Raw genomic sequence first — 20,982 nt, forward strand, 5'->3', positions numbered from 1 at the left:
CCTAGATAATTCCCAGGCGTGGTTCAATGCACAGAACAGTCCAAGAACAACTCCCAGCAGGTAGTTTCCATCCAGCCACCCTCTCCTGAAAGGCAAGACAGTTTACAAGCGCGGAAGAGGGCATTTTGTGCCAGTTGGCCACAGGGCCCAGGATACATTTAGTTCCTGGATGCACTTAGTTTCTCAGCACAGATGAAGCTGAATTGCCTCTACTTAGAGTCCCACTCCTGGACATCAATACACGACGCCACCGTACACCTTCTGAATCAAACACTCTGGGACTGCGCTGCCAGCTGGATTCATTCTCGTTGTTATTACAAAGAAGCGGCAGTCACCCGCTTCTTTGTAATATACACATTGTATATAATTCTTATATACAATGAGGCATTTGAGGCGGGAATGTGCTATCTGACCTTTTGTCAAAATACAGAACAATTTGAAAAGCCACATATTTTCCCCCAAAACTGCCTGCATCAGGATCAGGCGCTGCCTGAGGAAATCGTGTAGGTTTGCAAGTTCCGGATTGCTATGATCCCACCATAGTGCAGTATTTGCAAGACAGAGCGGGATGAGTTATGCTCCAAGAGGCAGTCCTTTAACTCAACTAACGCTCACTGCTCATCACAGCCTTCACATACGTTTTCCTAGTGCCTTGGAGGAAAGTCAGCCTCAAAATCCTTTGAAATCTACATGGTTATTAAAGAAACCGGAGGGAGTTTTCCAGATCTAAACTAGGAAAAATATAAGCAGGCATCTGAGAAATACAGCCCAAGGGACATAAAGTGTTTCTGAAGAAGACCCTGGTGTCGTAACCAAATTGATCATCTGATGCAGTCATTCGTCTGCAGTTTGAGCTGTTTCTACATGGCATAATGGTGACATCTACAGGAAAAACCTCACGTTACCACTGCAGCCCAGAAAGGACCGGATGACATCACTTTATTATCTCCATAATAAAGGCTATAGGGACCATGCAAGCAAGTAAAATACATATCACTTGCACAAGTAAGTGCTGACTGCAGACCAAGGTCGTTAGTGGGATGATCACAAAATGGGACCTGGGAGCCATCAACTCCCTCCTCATCTGCTGTAGCCGCTGCTACCCAGCAAGGCACAAATGACAGTAAAATTAGGCAAACAAAACAAAATAAAGTCAGGTTACTGTAATAACGCTTCTTTCCGAATGCATCTTTTGAGCTTTGCTTGGTGTATGCCCCTGTGTGGCTCCAGGACACAGCTACTTGTGCAGCCAGAGAGCCCTGGACTGAGTTACACTGAGAGGAACGCGGAACACAGACAGGTTTGGGAGAACACCCCACCGCTTCCTGCTCCTTCAGTGATGAACTCAGAGCAGGGCAGGGAACAGGCTGGTACTTCTCACTTGGCCTGTGCCTGTTTACTATTTTCTCAGCTGTGTTAGAGGACTTTGCAGGCAAAGAAAGACATGGAAGAAAAACCCAGGTGTTTGTCATCCAGTTTTTATTTTTGTAAGCAATCGTTAACATTACATATGATATACAACAATCATTGTCTGAAGCGTACCCTAAAGATAACCACCAGGAAAGCTTCAGTTCATAATTTATCAAAAGTTACTAGAGGACACATCCTTTCTGACCACACAGTATTAGACTAACCTGGTAAGACAGAAACAGAACACAGGCAATACAGTTTGCGCACAGCATGAACAAAGGGGCGTTGTCACTGATTTCCAAAATGAGATTTGAAAGATTAATATTAAAATAACACATTTTCATAACCACAGTTCGGTTCCTTTTTGAGAACTTCCCACTGTGTAGCCAGTTCTACATTGTTAAGACTTAGCAGAAGCTGTTTTTTTCTGTGGCAGACAGATCTGAATTTCTCTCCAGCTCATGACAGTATGTGCACAGGCAGCTCTGCCATCCCCAGGAATGAGTAATTAGCTAATTTGATTATGTCTATATATCCAATAGCCTCTAATTTCCATTTCCAATTTGTTAAAGCATTCCCCCATAGAATCCCTCCCAACAACAAACAGTGCTTTAAAAGGCCACACTAAAGGGATCTCTGAAGTAAGAATGGGCTAGATTAGTCAGAACTTTATAACCACAAAGCAAGTCAAAGCAAGTAAAAACTAAAATACTTCTCTCCTCACTCATGGAAGGACTGGGGCAGAGCCTGACAAATGGTTTCAGATCTAACAGTGGGCAATCATACAAAGGGGTGGAAATTTTTTTCTCCATCCCCAGCTGCAAATTCCTGCAGCATCTTTTTGTGCTGATACGTGCTGTGATCTGGCTAAAAACTAAATCCAGAAAAAAAGAAAAAAAATAACTGATTCCCTGCTTTGGTCTATTGCATGGTCACAGAGCGTTGCTACCAGTAAAACAGAAGCAACAGGAGGCTCCATTTGACTGGACATCAGCATTGGATCAGTTTAAAGCAATTATCAATCTACAACTAAAGCCCACCCACCTGCACTGGTTCTGCATAGATCAATGCAAACCTGATTTTTAAATAGATCAGCCTCCTCTGGGCAGCTTAGTTTTCTACATTTTTGCCAAATTAAGCCAGCTGACTATTCAAGACAACTAGTTTAGGGCCAGTTCAGGGTCTGTCTCTCCAATTTTTTCAGAGACAAACTTGCTTTGCTTCAGGCCAGGTCAGGACATCATTTCTTCAGCTGCCTGGCACACAGCTGAGCCAGGCAGCTCCAGCTCTATTCCATGCCTACGAATCACTGACTTAAAGGCAGAATTACAGATTACTCATACGTGTAACTTAAGCTTCATTGCCAGGGACGCCCTGACAGCCAACACGCTCAGCGCGGCCCGCCTGGGCCGGACCCGGGGCACGCACTCCGGCGCAGGGTCACGGGCGGGGATACCCCCACTGGTGGGCCAACCTGCTGCGCTCAACAGACGCCCACCCCACGATGCTGCGGCAGGAAACGTCTCAGCAACCGCCCCCAACGGCCAGGCCCGACGGCGCCGCGCTCAGGGGCAGTTTTGCCTCACAGTTCTTAATTCCTCCTCTCAACTTCCCTCCCGAGCGCACCGACAACCAGGCCAAACCCCCCGACCTCCCTCTGTACCCGCCTCGGGGGCAGCGCTCCCTCACGACCGCGCCTCGCCGCCAGGCCCCCACCTCGAGAGGGCTGCCCGCCGCCGCGCCGGCCCGGCGCCGCCGAGCCCGCCTCAGTGCCGCCCCGCTGCAGGCAACCAGCGGGCAGCCCGTCGCTCGGGGGCCTTGCGGCGGGGAAAGGCGGGACATACCAAGTGCTGCCCCCCTCCCCCCAAGGCCGGTGTGGGCGGGGCCAGGAGGGAGGATGGACGCGGCGCTGCTCGCCGCTGTCGCCGTGCTTCTTGCCGTCCTCCTCTTCTTCGCCACCCGCCTCCGTGGCCAGGCGAGGGCAGGTGGGTCACGGCTCGCCTAGGCCTCCCCCCCTCCTCCGCGGTGGCTGCTGCCCAGCCCGGCCCGCCCCCGCCCTCAACGGCCGCGCGGGGGAGGGGCGGGGGCCCGGGGCGGGGGGGCGCGTCTCCATGGAAACCGGGGTGGGGGCGCCTTGCCTTAGGCCTTCCCCTGGGGGTGAACCGCAATGGGGGCAGGGGGCCCCTGGGTTCCCTCGGGATCACTGGTGTCCTGCCCTTCCCTCCGCCCGCCGGGGTCGTCACTCAGGCCCCGGGGTGGCAGCCCCAGGCGGCGGCGAGGCCTGCTGTTGGCCGGAACCCGGGCCCGGTTGCCGGCTTGAGGCGGTGCCAGGGTGGGGGGCGCCGGCTTTGCTGTGGTTGGGGAAAGTCTGTCTGGGTTCCAGCTGTCGTACCGGGTGGGCGGAGGGAAGGTGTCCCCGACGCTCCTTCTGCGAAACGGGGAGCGAAATGCGCGAGGTGACGGCCCAGCCTGGCTGACAGGCGGTCTTCTGGCAGGTCGCGGGTAGCGACCCCTTAATGTTCCCGTCAGACCTGAAAGGCAGGCAGGCCGGCCCCTTTCCTGCCTCTGACAGCCTGCTTTACCGGCCTCTCACAGAAATTGCCCGCTTCTGCGCCTTTTCCACCTGGCCCGGCGCTGCGAGGGCTTGCCGGCCTTGCCAGGTGTAGGTGCTGTGCTGCGCAGTCCCGTTCTGGGAGCGGGTAGGTGATACAGCACTTCCAGCCCTTCTGCCTTTCTCTGTTGTATTGCTGACCAGCAGTTGTGGCAGCGTGAAACCGTGGTGGAAGAGACCTTGTGTGGGTGCGAGCTGAACGTTACAGGAAGAAATCAGATGTGGCTGTGAACTTAACAAACTTGTTGAGTTTTTCAAAGTAGAGGTTGTTTATCTTTTGAGGTCTCAAATTCAGATGTTTAGCCAGGACAAACACTTAAGCTTTGTCAATGTAACACCACCAGTTCCAGGTTTTGGGGTTGGGGGGGGGGTTGTTGGGGTTTTTTTGTTGTTTTATTTGAGGAGGAAGGTATTTTGTCTGTTGTATTTTTGAGGATATTTTTGTATGTTGTATTTTGTCTGTTGTATTTTTGAGGAGGGAGGTAGCTTTGATAATTTTTTTGAAGACAGAAGAAACCCCCTCTAGTATAAACACAGTCATGATAGTGCAAGAGTGTATGCTGGGTAAGGACTTTGTGTTAAAAGCAATTTTTTCTGATAATAATTAAGTTTTCCAACATGCTTCTCTCACATGTTCTCATGTATAGACCTGTCCTAAATCTTTCTCAACAGCTTGGAAACTGATGAAATTTTGTCAGATTCCTAGTTAGTTAAAGCTTTTCGTAAAAAATGAGTGCATGTCCCAGAGAAATGAGACTGCTGGAAATACATCGTTTCCTGAACTTGACTTGTATCATGACTTAGGTAAATCAGCGACTTTGGGGCTTGTGAGGGTTTCTTTTTCTTTTCAAGTGTAAAAAGTTCTAACTAGTTTGAAGCCCACAGTTGTTCTAAACGGTCTGAATTCTCAAAAAGCTTTAAAGCTGTTTTTGAACAGCTTGGTTAAGGTTAGTTTACATTCAGGATCATTTAATCACTTTGAAGCCTCTTTTTCAATGCCATCTTTTTGACACTTACATATTAGTTTTGCCTTTTTTTTATTGTGGATTTAAGATAATTTCTGCCTTTATAATGACAGAAATCAGTATATTAGGTCCTTTACAGAACTCCATATTGTGAGGATGACTTTGTTCTCCTTTCACAACAGAAATTATTTTTCAGAACCATTGGGGCTGTGGTGTATTTAAGATTTGCAAAATTTGGTCTTAAACAGGAATTTTCTTTCCTGTTCCTTTTTCTTATGTGGAAAATGGAAGCTGCTGCAATTCTGCTAGTAAATCTCTGTTGTCCCACAGAAAGGACTTGAAACCAGGGACATCTCACCTAGAGAACTGGTGGTAGCTCTCACCTCTTCTTGTTAAAGTCTGGGGATTGGGGCAGCAGTTTCTTTTCATGCCCTCTTTTGGGAAAAATGTTGAAGACTTGACTCCCTTAGGTAATGAAGGGAGCTAAGGATCACAAGGGGTAAATCCTGTAACTTTGTATTTCCTTTGAAAGGTAACTTGGAGCAGCAAGGTGTTTCCAGCAAGATCATGCCTGGACTTGTTCTGCTGAGAACAGGAAAAAAAACCAAAAAACAAACATACATGTTTGGCATGTCTATTTGTGAACAAGCCCTGATGTGATAAGCTGTGCTGGGCAAAAGCACCTCCTCAGGGAAGCCAAGCATACTTCCACCTGTTGCGTTTTGAATCGCTTTCTCGTTGAATTTCATGGGTTAGGTTAGCATGAAGGTAGAAGATGCTGGATGCTGCTAGTGTGGTGGGAAGTACCACTAACATGTGAGGGTGCAGTAGGTGGAGCTATCTTCGCATCGGTGCAGAACGAGGGAGCTCATGAACTAGTAGCTGTGTCTTGCTGGACCGCCTCAAAACTTGCCAGCCCAGGTGTTACCCTGATGGACTTGCTTATCTGATATAACTGATGATAATGTGCTGTGATAGACAAAGGATTGCTTTGCAAGAAAAAATGTCTTTGCTCTGAGCAAGTGGAAGTTTGCAAAGCTTTGTAAAGGAGCAGATTTCTACCTGGGGGATGTAAAATTAGGTCCTAAGAAGTCTGGTCTCTGAAAGATTTCATAGTATTCTTTGTGCTTCACGCAACAATGGTGCTTCACATCCAGTTTAGGAAAGAGCTCCTCTTTCAGAGCGGAGTTCTGCGCCGTTTCTCTTGCGGAAGGAGCTCTGACAGTACAACTGGAGTTTCACAGTTGCTGCTGTGTGCTGACTGACAAGTCAGATGAAATAATCTCCATTGCTGCCTCTGCACCATGCTGATGTTTCTGAAAATGCAGAGGCAGAGCTGCTCTCTCAGCACGGCAGTAAACCTGCTGTCTCCAGATATTTCCTGGTTTTTGAAAGGCTGAGTCAGAAACTGGAGAACATACAGCTTAAAATACAAACTAAGCCTGTGTCCATTTTCCAGACATCTGTTTAATTTTTTTTGCTTGTATTGCCTGTTAATTTGAGGGCTTTATCTAATTAATTTATTCTGGCCTGCCATTCTGCAAACCATCAGCAACTAATGGATCACTTGTCTCACCTATGTAATGTTTGTCATTAAGTTTCACTCAGATGTTTCTATATCAAGTCTCATTAGTCCTTTTGTGACTAATCTCTGCATGGACTGGCTAGCCTGGGGTGCCACTTATGTCTGAGACGTCTGCAGTGACAGGAAAAAGAGATGTATTCAGATAAGTGCAGTCGCCAAACCACGCCCTGGGCTGCAGAGGAGATGTAAAAAAACACAGACCCCAGAGAAGATTATTCTTGATCTCAAACCTGACAGTTAATCCAGTTTCAAGAGTAAGAGCAAGAGGGTTTTTAAGTGTATCCTCTGTATTCTTTGAAACCACCAGTCAGAACCCTCCATGTGCAGCTCTATTCAATCTATGATACTTCCCATTCAGAAGAAGAGAGGGCATGTCTGGCTTTCTAGATACTGGAATAAATGATGTGTCTTGAACCACATAGACAAATTGTTGACCCTGAAGAACCAACCAAGTATAAGTGTGTTACAGGCAGAGTAAATGATTCTTTTCTCCTCCCCCCCATGAAGGATGGGAAGAAATGCAAGGACTAACATTCATGTTTTTCTAATTACTGTCCAGCTGAATGCTTTGCAAATAGAAGCTATAGGGGAGAGAAGAAGAAAAAAAGCTATATTAGGGCATATCTTTTCCTACTAAATGACAACCCATAGTGTCTAGGTGTCTTCAATTGTTTGTCTGAATGTTTTGGAGATGTGTCCAAACTATTGTCCAACAGCTGCCTTGTGTGTTTGACCATGATATCGGTTGGGTTTGGGTGGGGTTTTTACTACTTTCTGAGCCCTCTTAGCACTGGTCAACTTTGAGGAATCACTGCGTCTCCTGTAGAGAATTAAATTGAGAAATCAGGGTAGCTTGGTTCACACGTTTGTCTCTGGGAGGGTTAAGCACCTGGGTTTGAAATTAATACATGGCTTATAAATAGAATCCTCTTTCACAAAATGCAAAACAGTCTTTGTTTTGCAGGATAATGGGAACCAAAACCAAGCCCCGGAATGAATGAGCACTAGAACTTCACAGCTGATATGCTGTGCAGGACCACCTTTGGAATTTATTGAGGTAGACACACAGAAGCTTTCAGGTGAAAGGGATGCTAACGTTTGAATTGCAGTGTATTTCAAGAACTTATTTAGAGAAATACTGCATTTGTATAGAAAGTCTTTTTGCAGACTAAGTATTTCCGGCATTTAGTAGTGTCCCAATAAGTGATCTGCTGCTCTGCCTTTGCAGTATATCCTATAGCATGTTCTGTAGCGTTCAAAATAAGCATTATTATGCTATAAGTAATACTGGGCAAGCCTTGAAGCAAAATGATTGGATCCTTGGAGCCTACACTCTGTAATTTATCATAGACCTGTTTTGGCTCACAGAGTGGATGAGAACAAGAGGGTGACAGCAGTGTAATAGTGCAGTGACTCAATTCAAAATGTCACGGTGCGTGTTAGCGCTGGAGTTTGCTGGGGGACTGCTAACATCATTGTTGCAGCAATCCTGAACTGCTAATGGCTTTGCTGGCCAAATGCTTCCCCAGATTACTCTGTTTTGCAGCCTATGCAAACAGTGCAGCTGCAGCTATATTGTTATCAGTACCAAAGTTACCTGCTTTAAAGCTAGTTGAGGTATATTGAGATGAGCTGCAAGCACACCTTTGATCGTCATGTAGATGTAGTCATAACGAATCTTATTTTCTGATTATAGATATGCTAATAGTAGGTTTTTTAGGAAGGCATTGTTTGGATCAGAGGATGCTGGAGGCTTGATAGACTGTGGAAAGCATTTTGTGCTCCTGCTGGGATACTATATAATCCAGCAAAGCACAAAAAAAAGCGTGTCCTGAGTTTAAGTAAATAAACAGTTCTGCAGCTTTCCATGAGACCATTTGAATATTTACCTGAATTAAGACATACTATTTAATACTTTGCAGGATCGAGCAAGTAACAACATACAAAAATATCGCTTACGCTTATCAACAGAATATGCAAAGCAGGTATTAAGGATGATGATATTTTACCATTATCTGATTGTTTTGGCATGACTACCATAGATGATAGCAACAGGATCATGAAGGTCTCAAAAGAAAAACCTGGGGAGGGTTTTCTATGGAGAACTTCTGAAATGAGCCCACCGGTCAGTTGCTTGCTCCCATGCTGTGTCCCGGCTGTTCCTCTGTTACAATATTCCTCACTTGTCAGATCTTAATTAGTAACTGTAGCATATTCAGAGAGGATGGCAGTGAGAGCTGCAGTGATCTTTGGGCTCCGTCTTCCCCTGTGTGTGTTTGTTGGGAAGCAGTTTAAATCAGCATGTTAGAATGAGGTTACCCTGTGTGTATTACAGCTATAATTTGTAATTTGTAATCCTTGTTTGCTATTCAGGTTTTGATTCAGGTATAACAATTTACATGTTGCATTCTGAAACATATGTGCTCTGAAGTTTGAATTTGGATGAATCTACTTCTAACTTATACAAGTACAAAATAAAAATTAAAAAAACCCCAAGACTACTTTAGAATGGAAAAGGAGTACTTCTGAGTCCTTGCCTTGTGGAAACTCAGAAATTATTAGACTAGTCCTGCCAGATAAAGGGAATTGTTTTCTGGTGGAAGGGAAAAACAGACTATCATTATCTTAAATTATTAGATTAAGTAAGAATATTTTTTGAGCACTTTGTGGGAGTGGTCTTTGTATCATGGTGTGGTGATTTTTTGTTGTGTTTTTTTATTTTGTGGGGGCTCTGTCATATCAAATAATATTAGCAGCACATAGCTATAGCTTTTTCTTTACAATGATCTGTATGTTATTGCAAAAGAGACTGCTGTCAGAATAAAATTTCCATTGTACAGAACACTGTGCACGAATAAGGATGTTCCAGTATATGATCCTGCTTAATGATGGGAAGGTAACTTGCACATATCTGCTACTGTGCAGGGGAATAAAAACACATGAGAGTGGGGAGGCATTCTGTCATTTGGAAAACAGCACTGGTATTGCACCTCTGATTGCAAAAGTTGACTAGCAAAAGGACAACTGCAGCAAGCAGAGATGGCAAGCAAATCTCTCATCAGTTATACTTCCCTTTTGCAGCTGATGAGGAACACCAGCAAAATGTGGCAGCAGCAGCAGTCGCCAGGCCTCGGCCCCATGCTGAAGAGCGGGGAGATGGGATGCCAAGGCGCCGGAGAAACATGGGAAATCGGATGATGGCCCAGAGGAGAGCGCAGCAGGTGGAAGACTGGGTAGAAGGTAATGTTTGCTTCACTTCATCTTGCAGACACTGAAATGAACCTTAAGAGCAAATGTTAAGGTTGGTGAAGGGATGCAGTTGGCTCCTGAAGAAAGTTTTTCATTTTCGCTGACTGTGAATTATTTACAGCTTGACTGTAATCTATTTGAGTGTCCAGCTTTTCTCCGTACTTCATCAATTGTCTCTAGATGTCACTTACCTTTAACTGAAGCGTCTACCTCCTCCTGTGGTGAATTGAGGCAGTATGTTGTGCCAATAGCACATCACAACACAATATTCTTCCCAGAAACTGCCTTTTGTATTTCGCCCTTAGCCACGTGGGTTAAATTCGCGTAAACAGAATCTGCACCTTGCACTAGAATAATGAACTGTAGTAAAACATTGGTTTCTTGCAGATCAGTGGGAAGCATTAATTCCCAAAGTAATCTCTCCCAAATCTGGAGTTTTCTTTCCGAGAAGCCATCCAGGTGGTGATGGGAATCAAGACATTTAGCTGGAGATCACCACAGACTGTAGCATTTTGTTTTACCGTCAGCAGGGTGCTGACCACAAGTCGTCTGTTCCTATGCTAGATCTACAGTTAATAGCTATACTTCTGTGGTGTGGTTATAGACAAGAATATGGTGATAAATAACATCTTTTTACACCCTGCAATCCTCACTCCCTTTGCTGGTGAAACTTCACACACTATTATCTTTATTACTAAAGAGATTATATCACCATGATTCCCCTAACTGGATTCCTTGTACTTTCAGATTGTGGGTTAAGTGTTCAGGGTTTCTGTTGAAGTATTGATAAAAGTGGGCTTTGCTTCACTTAAGTTTGCAGTGGAGAGCGACGTGTCTTTTTGGTCTGCAGTAGGTGAGAAACTGAGCAAACATCTGTGTGATGCCTTGATGAGGGGCTAGTTGCACTTTCTTCAGCTTTTCTTGTCTTGTGCTCACTTTTGCAGGTAAACGTGTCATTTAAGCTAATTAAGTTTCACAGTTTCACAAATGCAAAGTTGACAGGTCTGAACTTTTCAACTTTGGTTATTTCTTTTCATGTGATAACATCCTGGAAAGAAAATGGAATCTAAAAATCTTTCACTTTAAACTCTAGACATCAAAAGTTTCAACGCCAAAGGCCAACAGTGAAGCTGTCAAAGCAAATGGCTTATCTTACTTTGTCGCTTTAGCAATAGAAGAATCTGTGTCGTTGAGCTTTATAAATAATTCTTTTGCAGCTTACTGTACATCAGATGCAAGTGCTGTGGCTCTTGGGTGAAGTTTTCTTTGAAATTTACGTCCCTGTTTTATTTGGGGTTTTTAAATTTCTTTTTGAAATTAAAAAAACTTCTGGCTCTTAGCTTCTGTTCTGTGCTGCTTTATGTGTTTTTAATCATATTCTGGGATGGTCTATCCAAGTGCCTAAGCACTGCTGCACAACAGTAACATCAAAGCCTTTGGAGACTGAGCATAGACTTCAGCCGTGTAGCTGTGGAGAGAAGCGTCTGTCCCTGGTTCCCCAGTGTTGAGGTGTGGAGTGACTAGTGGCCGTATTGTGATTAGCCCCACCAGCCACCCCTGTCATGGACTGGCTGTGTCTGTGCTGCAAAGCCCTTAGCCTGGCCCTGAGCTACAGGTATTACTGTGGGGTTTGGGTTTTTTTCTTCTTAGAGAAGGATGTGTTACATGTTTTGAAGCTCAGTTTGAGGGTGTGTGGCATAGGCCTGGAATCTCCTCCTGGATTTGTCTCCTTTGTGTGGGGCCATATGCTTTTATCTCTGTGTCATTGCAATATAGAGCAGTTTTGTGTAATTACTGCCTCCATTTGAACCTGTTGAAATAGCAAGTTATCCCCACAGCAGAGTTTTTGTGTTATAAAAATTAGTTGACTCCTATGGAAAGAGAGCCCAGAATGCATACAGTGATGTACAGTCCCAGGCAATGCAGGACCAGTTGGGGCACCCAGTGCTGAAAAGCAAAGTTATTTGGCAGCGTAGACAGAAACACTGAAAACAAGCCAGTCTGGTTTCTTCAGTCTTGACTTGTAAAGGCTCTTGTTGCTTTAGAAGGCTTCTGAACATCTGCAACTGAAGTGGATTATTTTTTTTTCATTGTTAAAATATTGTTAAATTTGCTAAAATGTTTTACTAGTAAGTCTCTGATCTGTGTGTGGAATTTCCACTCTGGGCCTGTGTTTAGCTTTGGGCAAAGCTACCTGATCCTGCTCTGTGTCACTCTGACTTCTGCCACAGTTTGGTGTAGGCATAACACCAACCCATTGCTGCAAGATGTCTAGCCCTGAATTTGGGAAGGGCATGAGGATGCCCTGGCCATATCTATGTTACCCTTACAGACAAAGAAGTGGAGTCAGGTAGGAACCGTTGTTACCACCAAAGTATTCTGCCTGTCGGGAGCCAGTTTTGCTGACTCTGTGAAATGGTCTCAAAGTAACACTCGCAGGCTTTGGAGCTGTGGTTAGCATGAGGGTTTTCTGTTTTCCATCTAACAATCAGATTTCAATTCCAGAATGAGAAAGAAAGCTTCAAGGGTGAAATAGTAGTGCGCAGTTTCTGCTGCCTGTGCTAAGCTGTCGTATTGTGCCAGTACTCAAATCTTTCGCAGAGTAATGGTGGGAAAAAAACCCCAAAACAAAGTGGCACTAGGATCAGAACCTTAATAACTTTCAGTTGTCCTTTCTGTAGTTGAAATCATAATCTTATTTACTTGCAAGTCTGGATAAGGAGTCATTTAATGCAGACAAAGATAGTAGATTATTATTTTGAATACTCAAATCTCCACCCATTGCCAGTGGAGCTAAATGAGGTTCTAATTCTTTCTTTAGCTCAGTGAGGTGTAGTAAGACACCTAAATTACTTGCAGATTGGCACAGACAGAAAATAAAGAGTGAAGCACTAAATGCCTCAACTTTCCTACCAGAACTGCAACCCACGCCACGTACGTAGGTTCCTTATTCATGGGTTCCATGTGGGCTGTGCTGTACTGTGGGGGCAGGCTCGCTAGCCAGGTGCCTACGCTGGCTCGGTTTGCCTGAGTAACGTTTTTCAGTGGTTAGTTGAGTACTCAAAGGAGGTCATCTGTTACGAGAGTATCAACATCTATTAATATCCTCTGATGACCAAAGATTGCTGGGGAGATGTTTTTGATTGGTGACAAAGTAATTCTCAAAATGACTGGGACCCCTGAGCTGTGTTCCACCAGTGTGAATTCCAGGCTGGCTTTAGAAAAATGGGTTTGGTTGGCTTATATTGCCCAACATAATTCTAGTCATAACACTACTGTCTTTCATGCAGTGCAGTGCAATCTAGGCAACTGTTGTTAAAGTCTGCGTGCCTCAGAGGACATCTGCTCTGCACATTGTAGCAGAGTGCCTATGCCTTTCTGTCTGGAAGGAGAGTTCTGTATTCATGTGGTTAGGTTGCTTCTGATATCCCAGCTAGCAGACTTAATTAGCTCTGTTGTATCTTAATTTAAATTGAACCCAGACAGAAGTGGCTTTGTGGGGCTAGCTACAGCCAAGATGAAAATAAACTCACTGCAAGTCATAAATGTGTGTGGATTTCAGGCATTAATCATGTAGGGCAGAGAGGCCAAGCAAAGCAGTGGGAGAAAGCTGGGGAAAGGGGATAAACCAGAGTTGGGTTGAGGGTTGTTTAGGGCATGGAGTAGTGTGAATAAATAGCACTAGCCATTTTCCAGTTTCAGATCCCGTTTATTTGTTGACTGAGGAGGGTCTCTTTGGCTCTTGTTTTTGCCTGACTGATGCTCTGAGTGCATCGACTTGGACTTTGATCACCTTTGGGTACATGTAAAGATGTTTTGTTGAGAGCTTTTACTTAGGTGCTGGTTATGTGCAGAAAAAGCAGTTGTCCAATTCTTGAGTTGAGCTTGCTCTTCCAAACCGTCTCATTGTGCCTTGAACACTGCAAAACACTCTGCAGTGAAGTAGGTACTTCTCTTGACGCTACGTTATTTTGCTTCTTGGAGCAGAAAGTGGCCCAGCCAATCTGATGTTTGCGTAAAGGCTGTAGTACTGTAATTTCCTATCAAGTGACAAGGAACTTGTGGGGATGAACTTATAATGGCAAACATGGTTAGGTCATCTTGATCCCACTGTGGTAAAAATGAGGATGACTATCTGAAGCTAATGTCTGTTTGCTTGAAGAACTATTATACGTTATTTCTGAAAGTGACTTTGTACAAACATGTAGTAAGAAAACCTGCCTGCCTCAGCACACAATACAAAGAGTTTGCAGGGAGATAGAGGCGCGCACAGGCAAAGTGCCTTTTCCAGGATTGTTCTGTCAGTCAGTGAATAGGACACAGGTTTTGCAGTGCAGGTTTTCTGTCACTTGGAGTGGTGTCTTGGACCAAAACTTGGTGCTGTTGATCTGAGGGGGTGCCTTCTTTGTTGTCTGAAACTGATGGGTGTCACCACACCATGATTTAGGGTAGTTATAAAGAAACAGACTTCTCTAAGAAAGGAGAGCAATCTCCAAACCACCAAGCAAAACAAGGACCACTGGGCAACCCTCTGGGTAGAAGGCTTTGGTGGGTGTTGTGGGTGGGGCTGATTTAGATAGAGAAAGAAACAAGGCAAAAGGAGAAGGTCATGCCAGAAGAGCCTGAGCAGCCCAGTACGTTTCCAGGGAATATTTTCAAGGGTTTAATTTTGAAAGATGCTCATTTCCACATCCTACAAACCATTGACCTCTCTAGCTTGTTGCAAAAATTGTTGCCAAAAATGTGACTTTGTTGGTTGTTTTTTTTAACAAACAGAAAGTAAGGACGGCATCAAAGAAATAATCTGGTTTTGCCAATGACCTTTATGCTGAACTGGTACAAACTATAGGCTATCTACTTTTGGCAGCAGCATATAACTCCAAAAGGTTAAATATCCCAACATCTGCATGCCTTTTTTCTGAGTGTTTAGCATTGTACATCTGAGCACAGGTGTAGGAATGTCTGGTACAGTGAACATTGGGTTAAATTTACTTCCACAAAATCAGTAACAATAAAGCCAACAGCTTTTGACAGTCTTAGTGCTCTAGCTTGTAAAATAAAACACGATAACAAAAAGTTAATGATTCTAACATAAATTAAATCATAAATTCATCTCCTCTTTTTCTTGGCAAGACTTGGAGATATCATGTTTTTCTTCATCAGTGTTAATCACTATTGAGGAAGAAATCGCAAAACAGACAAAAAAGGTTTTTAGAAGTTTTAAGAAATACAATAATTGGGCATGTTAAAATACCCGTTGTTGCTTTGTGTAGTGTCTAAGTCCAGCATTCAAATCCTGCATCTAAAAAAATCTTGCATGAGTGTTTTCTGCAAGTTTTGGGGAAAAATAGTATAAAAAAATAATTGTAATTTTTTTTATCCCCATTCAGTGGTGGTTACTGTGCATAACTTAGAGAACAATGTGTGTGCTGAAATTTCTCAGAATAAGAAGCACTTTTTCTAAGCAGACTCTACCTCACATGTAACATTCCGTCTCGCCATACTTTGGTATACCAAAAGATCTGGAAAATGTGTAAACTTGGAAACTTTGACATGGTCCCATGCTGTTCTTGTTAAACAGCTGGTAATACAGCTATACTAATTGAAGTAGTATTGAAATAATTTTAATGCTTAATCAATAGGAAAACCTTTCTAGTACAGTTAAACTTTGACTACTAATATCCTAACTAGCGAATCAAAAATTAATTTAGACTTGCTACTGTTTATATAGAAAGTGACTTTAGTGTTATCAAAGTATCCACAATGTGTGTCTGCCCTTGAGACATTTCAAGCGCAGACTGTATGTGGAAGAGGTAGGTGTGTGGTTTCTCAGTTATGCCGTATGGCTTTATTCAAGAAAAAACTTCAAGTCACTTGACTTCTGCTCAAAAGGGCTAATGTCCTTTGTTTGGTGACCTTTTTCTGTCCTAAGTGTAGGGTGATTTTGTGGCTTCAGATTAATAAGCCAATGTCTTGTTTGGTTCATAAACTGGATACCTACCAAATTAAAAAAAGAAAATAAAAAAAAAATTGTTAGGATTGTACCACTGCAGGGATGTGTTACTCATGAATGCCCACACCTTTCCATATGGTGGACCCATTCCTTTTCAGTGGCTGGTGTCATACATCTATTCAGTGTTAATAACACACGTCTGTCTTCTGCCTTTAGGAAGAACTGTTTGTTTTGCCTGACGTCTTACTCCCTTTTCTCTTACTCCTTTTGTTAGGTGCTGCATAAATAGTAAATAAAGCAGCTGGCCATGCACAAAAGGCTTTTTGTGAGTAAGCACATGCGCAGCTTGCATCCTTTTTCATGGATGGGAATCCATTTGCTTCGCTTCCAAAACTTAAGAAGAAGCAAGGGGGACCCTTTGACACAGATGACAAGGGCAACTAAAATATGTGATGCAGGTTATTTCATTTGGATTTTTTGCATATTCTGCACACAGTAGCTGGTAAATTCCTGTCCTGATAGAGAACATCAGCGTTCCAGCACACTTTCTAATGGTATTGGGAAGTGTTTTTAAAAAGTACTGTGTAAATTTCAAGAGTTTCAAACCTCTGTGTGACCATTAACTGATTCCGGTTGTCCTGCCTTTCAGTATGTTCAAAATGTTAAGGAAAAGCTAAGGTTCCCTGAAACTACCTCTCAGCTGTCTAGCTGAGTAAAGCCCATGTTTGTGTAAAGCAGAATATGTAAAGTGGTGTGAAAGCACCACTGTAAGTCAGACAATTCCTGCTTTCTGCCTTTTAGAGCTGGAGGCTGGTAGGAATGCTTTGCAAGCTCTGGAAGTGTTGGTATATTTATGTTGGACTCTGTAAAAGATGGACCAGAACACGATGGTAGGGTTGTGACTAGTTGAAAGCAGTCTCATTATGTCACATCCAAGCAGTTCAGGTGAAGATGATCCTATGTACCTTGAGGTTTGGTGTTCTTTATCAGCACCATATTGTGAGGTGGGAACAGGACTTTCATGTCCTGTGGTACTGTGAGCAGTTAGGGAAAATCACTACTGAAAAATGGCTTGTCACGTTTGGAGCACTAAACTTCTCTCCCTTTCCTGACACAATCCTTCGTACGTCACAGAGCTGCCACGTTTTAAGACTTCAGATAAACTGAACAGAGAGAGGACCACAGAACATCATATATACATTTTCAGCTTTCAACAAATATACATTTTCAGCTTCAACAATGCAATGATGGATGATGTTAGGCTTCCCAACCAAGTATGCTGGCCAACCCTAGTGCTTTGGGTGATAATAAACTGCTTTCACAACAAGTGAGCACAATTAAATTGTCTTGCATCACATCTGAAGCACAGGGGCAGATGGAGTGCATGTTCCCATGGACTGACCCCCACCCCATGAGGTCTACTGGTGTTGACAGCTATGAGCATGTAAAAAGTGATTGTTAAAAGCTGCTGAAACGATAGCTTCTTTATGTGGAAAAAAATGGTGCAGCTATTCTGCTATAATAACCAATTGATCCAGCAAATCCTTTTACCATGTGCTTATATTCTCGTCAGCATGTTCAGGTTTATTTAGCACATACTAATTGCACCCAGGTTTAGTGCACTGTTGACCTTTAATGCTCTGCTGAATCACGGGCTGTGTCTGCAACGCTGTCTCTGTAACACTGTCTCTGTCTCTTGTTGGATGTAACTCCATGCAGTAGAAAAAGCTTGGAGGAAATTGTACTTAGGGGACCATCACATCAGATACTTCAAACAGGAGGAAAGCAAAGGCTGCTGAACAAAGGCATGTTTGATCCAGAACTAGAAAGAGGCTTTAAAAGCCTTTCTAGACTTCTGCCTGACTTCTGGCTCAGGTACTCTGAATATAGATGAAATCTGAGAAGCACTCAGAGCCTCAGGTTGAATAGTGTCATAGATGGTGTTTTATACTTGTGATGTTTTCCAGAAATAATTTTCTAAAGAATAATACCAGTATTGAACTGTTAAGTTTGGAGTAATAACTGCTAATGCTGGGTTGCTCACCCATTGTGTTTGGAACTCCCCTTGGCCTGGTATTTAAAAAATAAATAAAGTTATTTTAAGCTTCAGCAAAATTGTAGAAGCAACTGTGTCAAGTCTGAGTGTCCCCTGTTGCTCTCTTTGTTTGTGTTGTAGGAAGGGGGAACCCCTTTTGGTGATCTTGGTAATCAGATACCAGTAATTCTCTGAAGCCCAGTTCAGCAAGCCTGCCTCATGTTAACTTCTATGTCCCGAAAACAGATAAGTTATTTGAGAGCCACCTACGCAGCTCTCAATTACATTCGTTTCTGACGATGTGTCTCAGTGGCTTAACCATAGTACCATATTGTGTATTGGAATTAGTAAAACAAGAGTGTTTCAAACCTAATTCTACATGTAAAAGAAGGGCAAGTCGTGTTCATCCATATGCTCCTTTAACAGCAGCTTTTTTGGGTTCCCAAAAAAGGGGACCAAGCTCTCTGGAGAGAGCTCCCTACAGAAAATATCCTGCTGCAGCCTATCAAACCAGTTCTGGTGATTGCCACAGTACAGTCAGCTCCAAGCACAACTGCTGCGGGCTCTCATGAAGGTGGTTATCAAACGGGATGGGCTTTTTCTTCTTGTTAGCCCTGCCTTAGAAACCAAGGGCTCAGGGGTTGTGGGAATAGGGAATTGTGTGGGGTTTTTCCCCCCCGCCAATGACAAGGGCTAAAACTTAACTGAGGAAGAACTTCCCCTGCACACTTCTCCCTCCCTAGGTAAACACTGCAAGTCAGGAAAATTGCAGGAGCTGGCTGTGCCATTCTTCAGATTACCCGATGGACTTCAAGTGTGTGGATCTGAAGTCAGCATCAAGCATAACAGCTCTGTGGATGCTCAAAGTGTAAATTAGTTTCCCAAAAAAAGGGATCCATGCAATAAAGATCTTTCTTTTTGATTCTGACATCTGATTCAGACACATGAATCTCTATATATTGTGTAGTGTTTCATGAAGTGAGCTAATGATTTCTTTTTGAGTGTTGGGGTCAATCCACGGTACTTATGTTGTAGGATCAAGGACTAATTTAGATTAGCAAATGAAGTGGCCAGATGTTCATGAGAACATTGGTCCAGGGGAAGACGGAGGAAATGGCACTTTTTAAAAGCTCTTTAGTCTGTTTTAGCCCCTGGGTGAGCAGGAATATAATGTGTTTGCACATCGTTTAAGCATGATGCTTTCATATTTCACAGTTGCAGAAATCATCGTTCCAAACAACCAATTGTCGTACAACAGGGAACTATTCACATGTAGTTCCATTCCAGTCAGGCCCAAGACTTGCATTGCAGGGATTTTTTTTTTTTTTTCTTCCTCCATTAAAGGTTAGTTATATCGGGGTAGAACCAGGGGATGAGTGGTATGCCTCTGAATCCTACTTTTTGAATGGATGTCTGTTGTGCTAAGCTTAAAGGTAACTGAGAAGAAAGTCTCTGCAGGTTAGTGTTAAGCAGTTATGTAATGACAACGATTGTCACATTTTATGTATAAGAGAAAGTATGTCTTTTAATTGTGGAAAGCAGGAAACGTTTATGAAAAGTCTTCCTTCAATAGATGAAGTAAATTTTTACCTCTGGCTTCACTTGAGTGTGTTTGCTTTGTTACTTCTACTCTTTGGCTTTAGCAGTCCCGTGTGGTTTGCGTTTTTTTTGCCTTTTTCCATCTAATAGGTCTTGTCTGAAATGTATGTGTCTCCTTTTCATCCGCTGCTGCTTTCCTAGGAAGTATTGAAGTTTCTCGAAGGGACTTTTTACAGATGATTTAAAAATTGTCATTTATACAATGTTGCAGAGGAAGATGATGCTGAGGAGGTGCCAGAATTTCAAGTGTCTGGGAAAATTGGAGCAAAGAAGCAGAGGAAATTAGAAGAGAAACAAGCCAGAAAAGCACAGAGAGAGGTAAGCATTTCCTGCCATGTACAGAGACCAGAGCAGACCCCAAATAGCAGTACTCAATAAAGAGCTGGTGATGACAGATACCCCAGAAAGGCAAAGGCAGTATCATCCCAATAAAGGCTGTGTTTTTGTTTTAAAAACGTCAGTTCAGCTTTTTACATTGTACCCCAAGAGGGCCATGGAAAATTGTGTCTCGTTTTCTTTCCGTTAGTTTCTCTGGCATTCTTGTGGGGAGGAGAGAGGAGTTTAACACTTGAATACTTTTTATTGGATGTTTCCACTGGCTTGCAGCTTAATGTCAGTACTGTCTCCCTTTAAAAATACACTCAAGCCCACATAGCATTGTTGTAACACTGGGTCTTTGACCAGAACTGTGGGCAGTTCTGAGTAGCGTTTCATGTGCTCTCATAGTGCAAAAATTTTGTATGGGTTTATCTATGTTTAGCCATGTTTACTGTTTTTAGGGATTGCAGTCAGATTTTGATCGAAGTTTGGCCCTTAAAGAGAGACCAAGTATACAGATTGAACACATGTAGCTTTTTCAGTTGTTGTTTCTTAAATCTGTGTGTAAGAGTACTTAAATACTATTGCATTTCTTTTCGGTTTTGACTAGTGTTTTGCTGTTAACTCCAGGGAAGCAACAGGCTTTTTGAAACTTACTTTCAGAACTCTGCTCATGGATGGCAGCGGGTTATACATTAATTCCTTTTAATTGTTCTATATATTTTTTGCAAACTCTGTATTGTTCCATAACTTGGAATGTGGGGTTGCAAGAAGTAGGTAAAACTTAAACAGCCTTTGCATAGCAGAGCCCAGAGTGCACGGTGAGCTTCGCACATTTTACAAAAAGACAGGGTTTATGAAACTACTAACATTTCTAATGTGTAAAGGGTACAAACAAAGCCAGTGAAATCCCATCTTGAGAATTTTGTTGTAACCTGAGGTTTAAATCCAATTTCTGCTTTACACTGTACTGGTATGCCCTGTAGATAGGGTGATTGGTAAGAAACTTGATTATTATGTTATATATAAACTTCCATTACAATCCTTTTCTCACTTTATGCTTTAACCATTTTGTCATTACTTTCCATATTCATTCTATTTAATTAGCTTCTTTTTTGTGGAAAATTTGAGCAAAGTTGAATGAAGTTAGATAAGCATCGGTTAGTGGAGTGAGGAATCTTTTGTTTCGTTTTAAAACATGCTGATTTTTATTTTCCCATGTAGACAGATAAATTCCTCGGTTAGGTCTTTTTCTCT

General features: G+C 43.0%; 1 protein-coding gene across 1 annotated transcript in view; it reads left to right on the forward strand.

Annotated features, from left to right (window-relative positions):
• Positions 1-3,260: 3,260 nt before the first annotated feature.
• Positions 3,261-20,982, forward strand: part of DDRGK1 (DDRGK domain containing 1) — a 39,426-nt gene continuing 21,704 nt past the window's right edge. Inside the window, exons 1-3 of the mRNA XM_063336095.1 lie at positions 3,261-3,395; positions 9,653-9,811; positions 19,619-19,725. Coding sequence (XP_063192165.1) covers positions 3,308-3,395; positions 9,653-9,811; positions 19,619-19,725 — 354 coding nt within the window. The 5' untranslated portion in view covers positions 3,261-3,307. The remainder of the gene's footprint in view (positions 3,396-9,652; positions 9,812-19,618; positions 19,726-20,982) is intronic.

The sequence above is a fragment of the Chroicocephalus ridibundus genome, chromosome 5 (genome assembly GCF_963924245.1).
Source record: "Chroicocephalus ridibundus chromosome 5, bChrRid1.1, whole genome shotgun sequence".
Classification (NCBI taxonomy): Eukaryota; Metazoa; Chordata; class Aves; order Charadriiformes; family Laridae; genus Chroicocephalus; species Chroicocephalus ridibundus.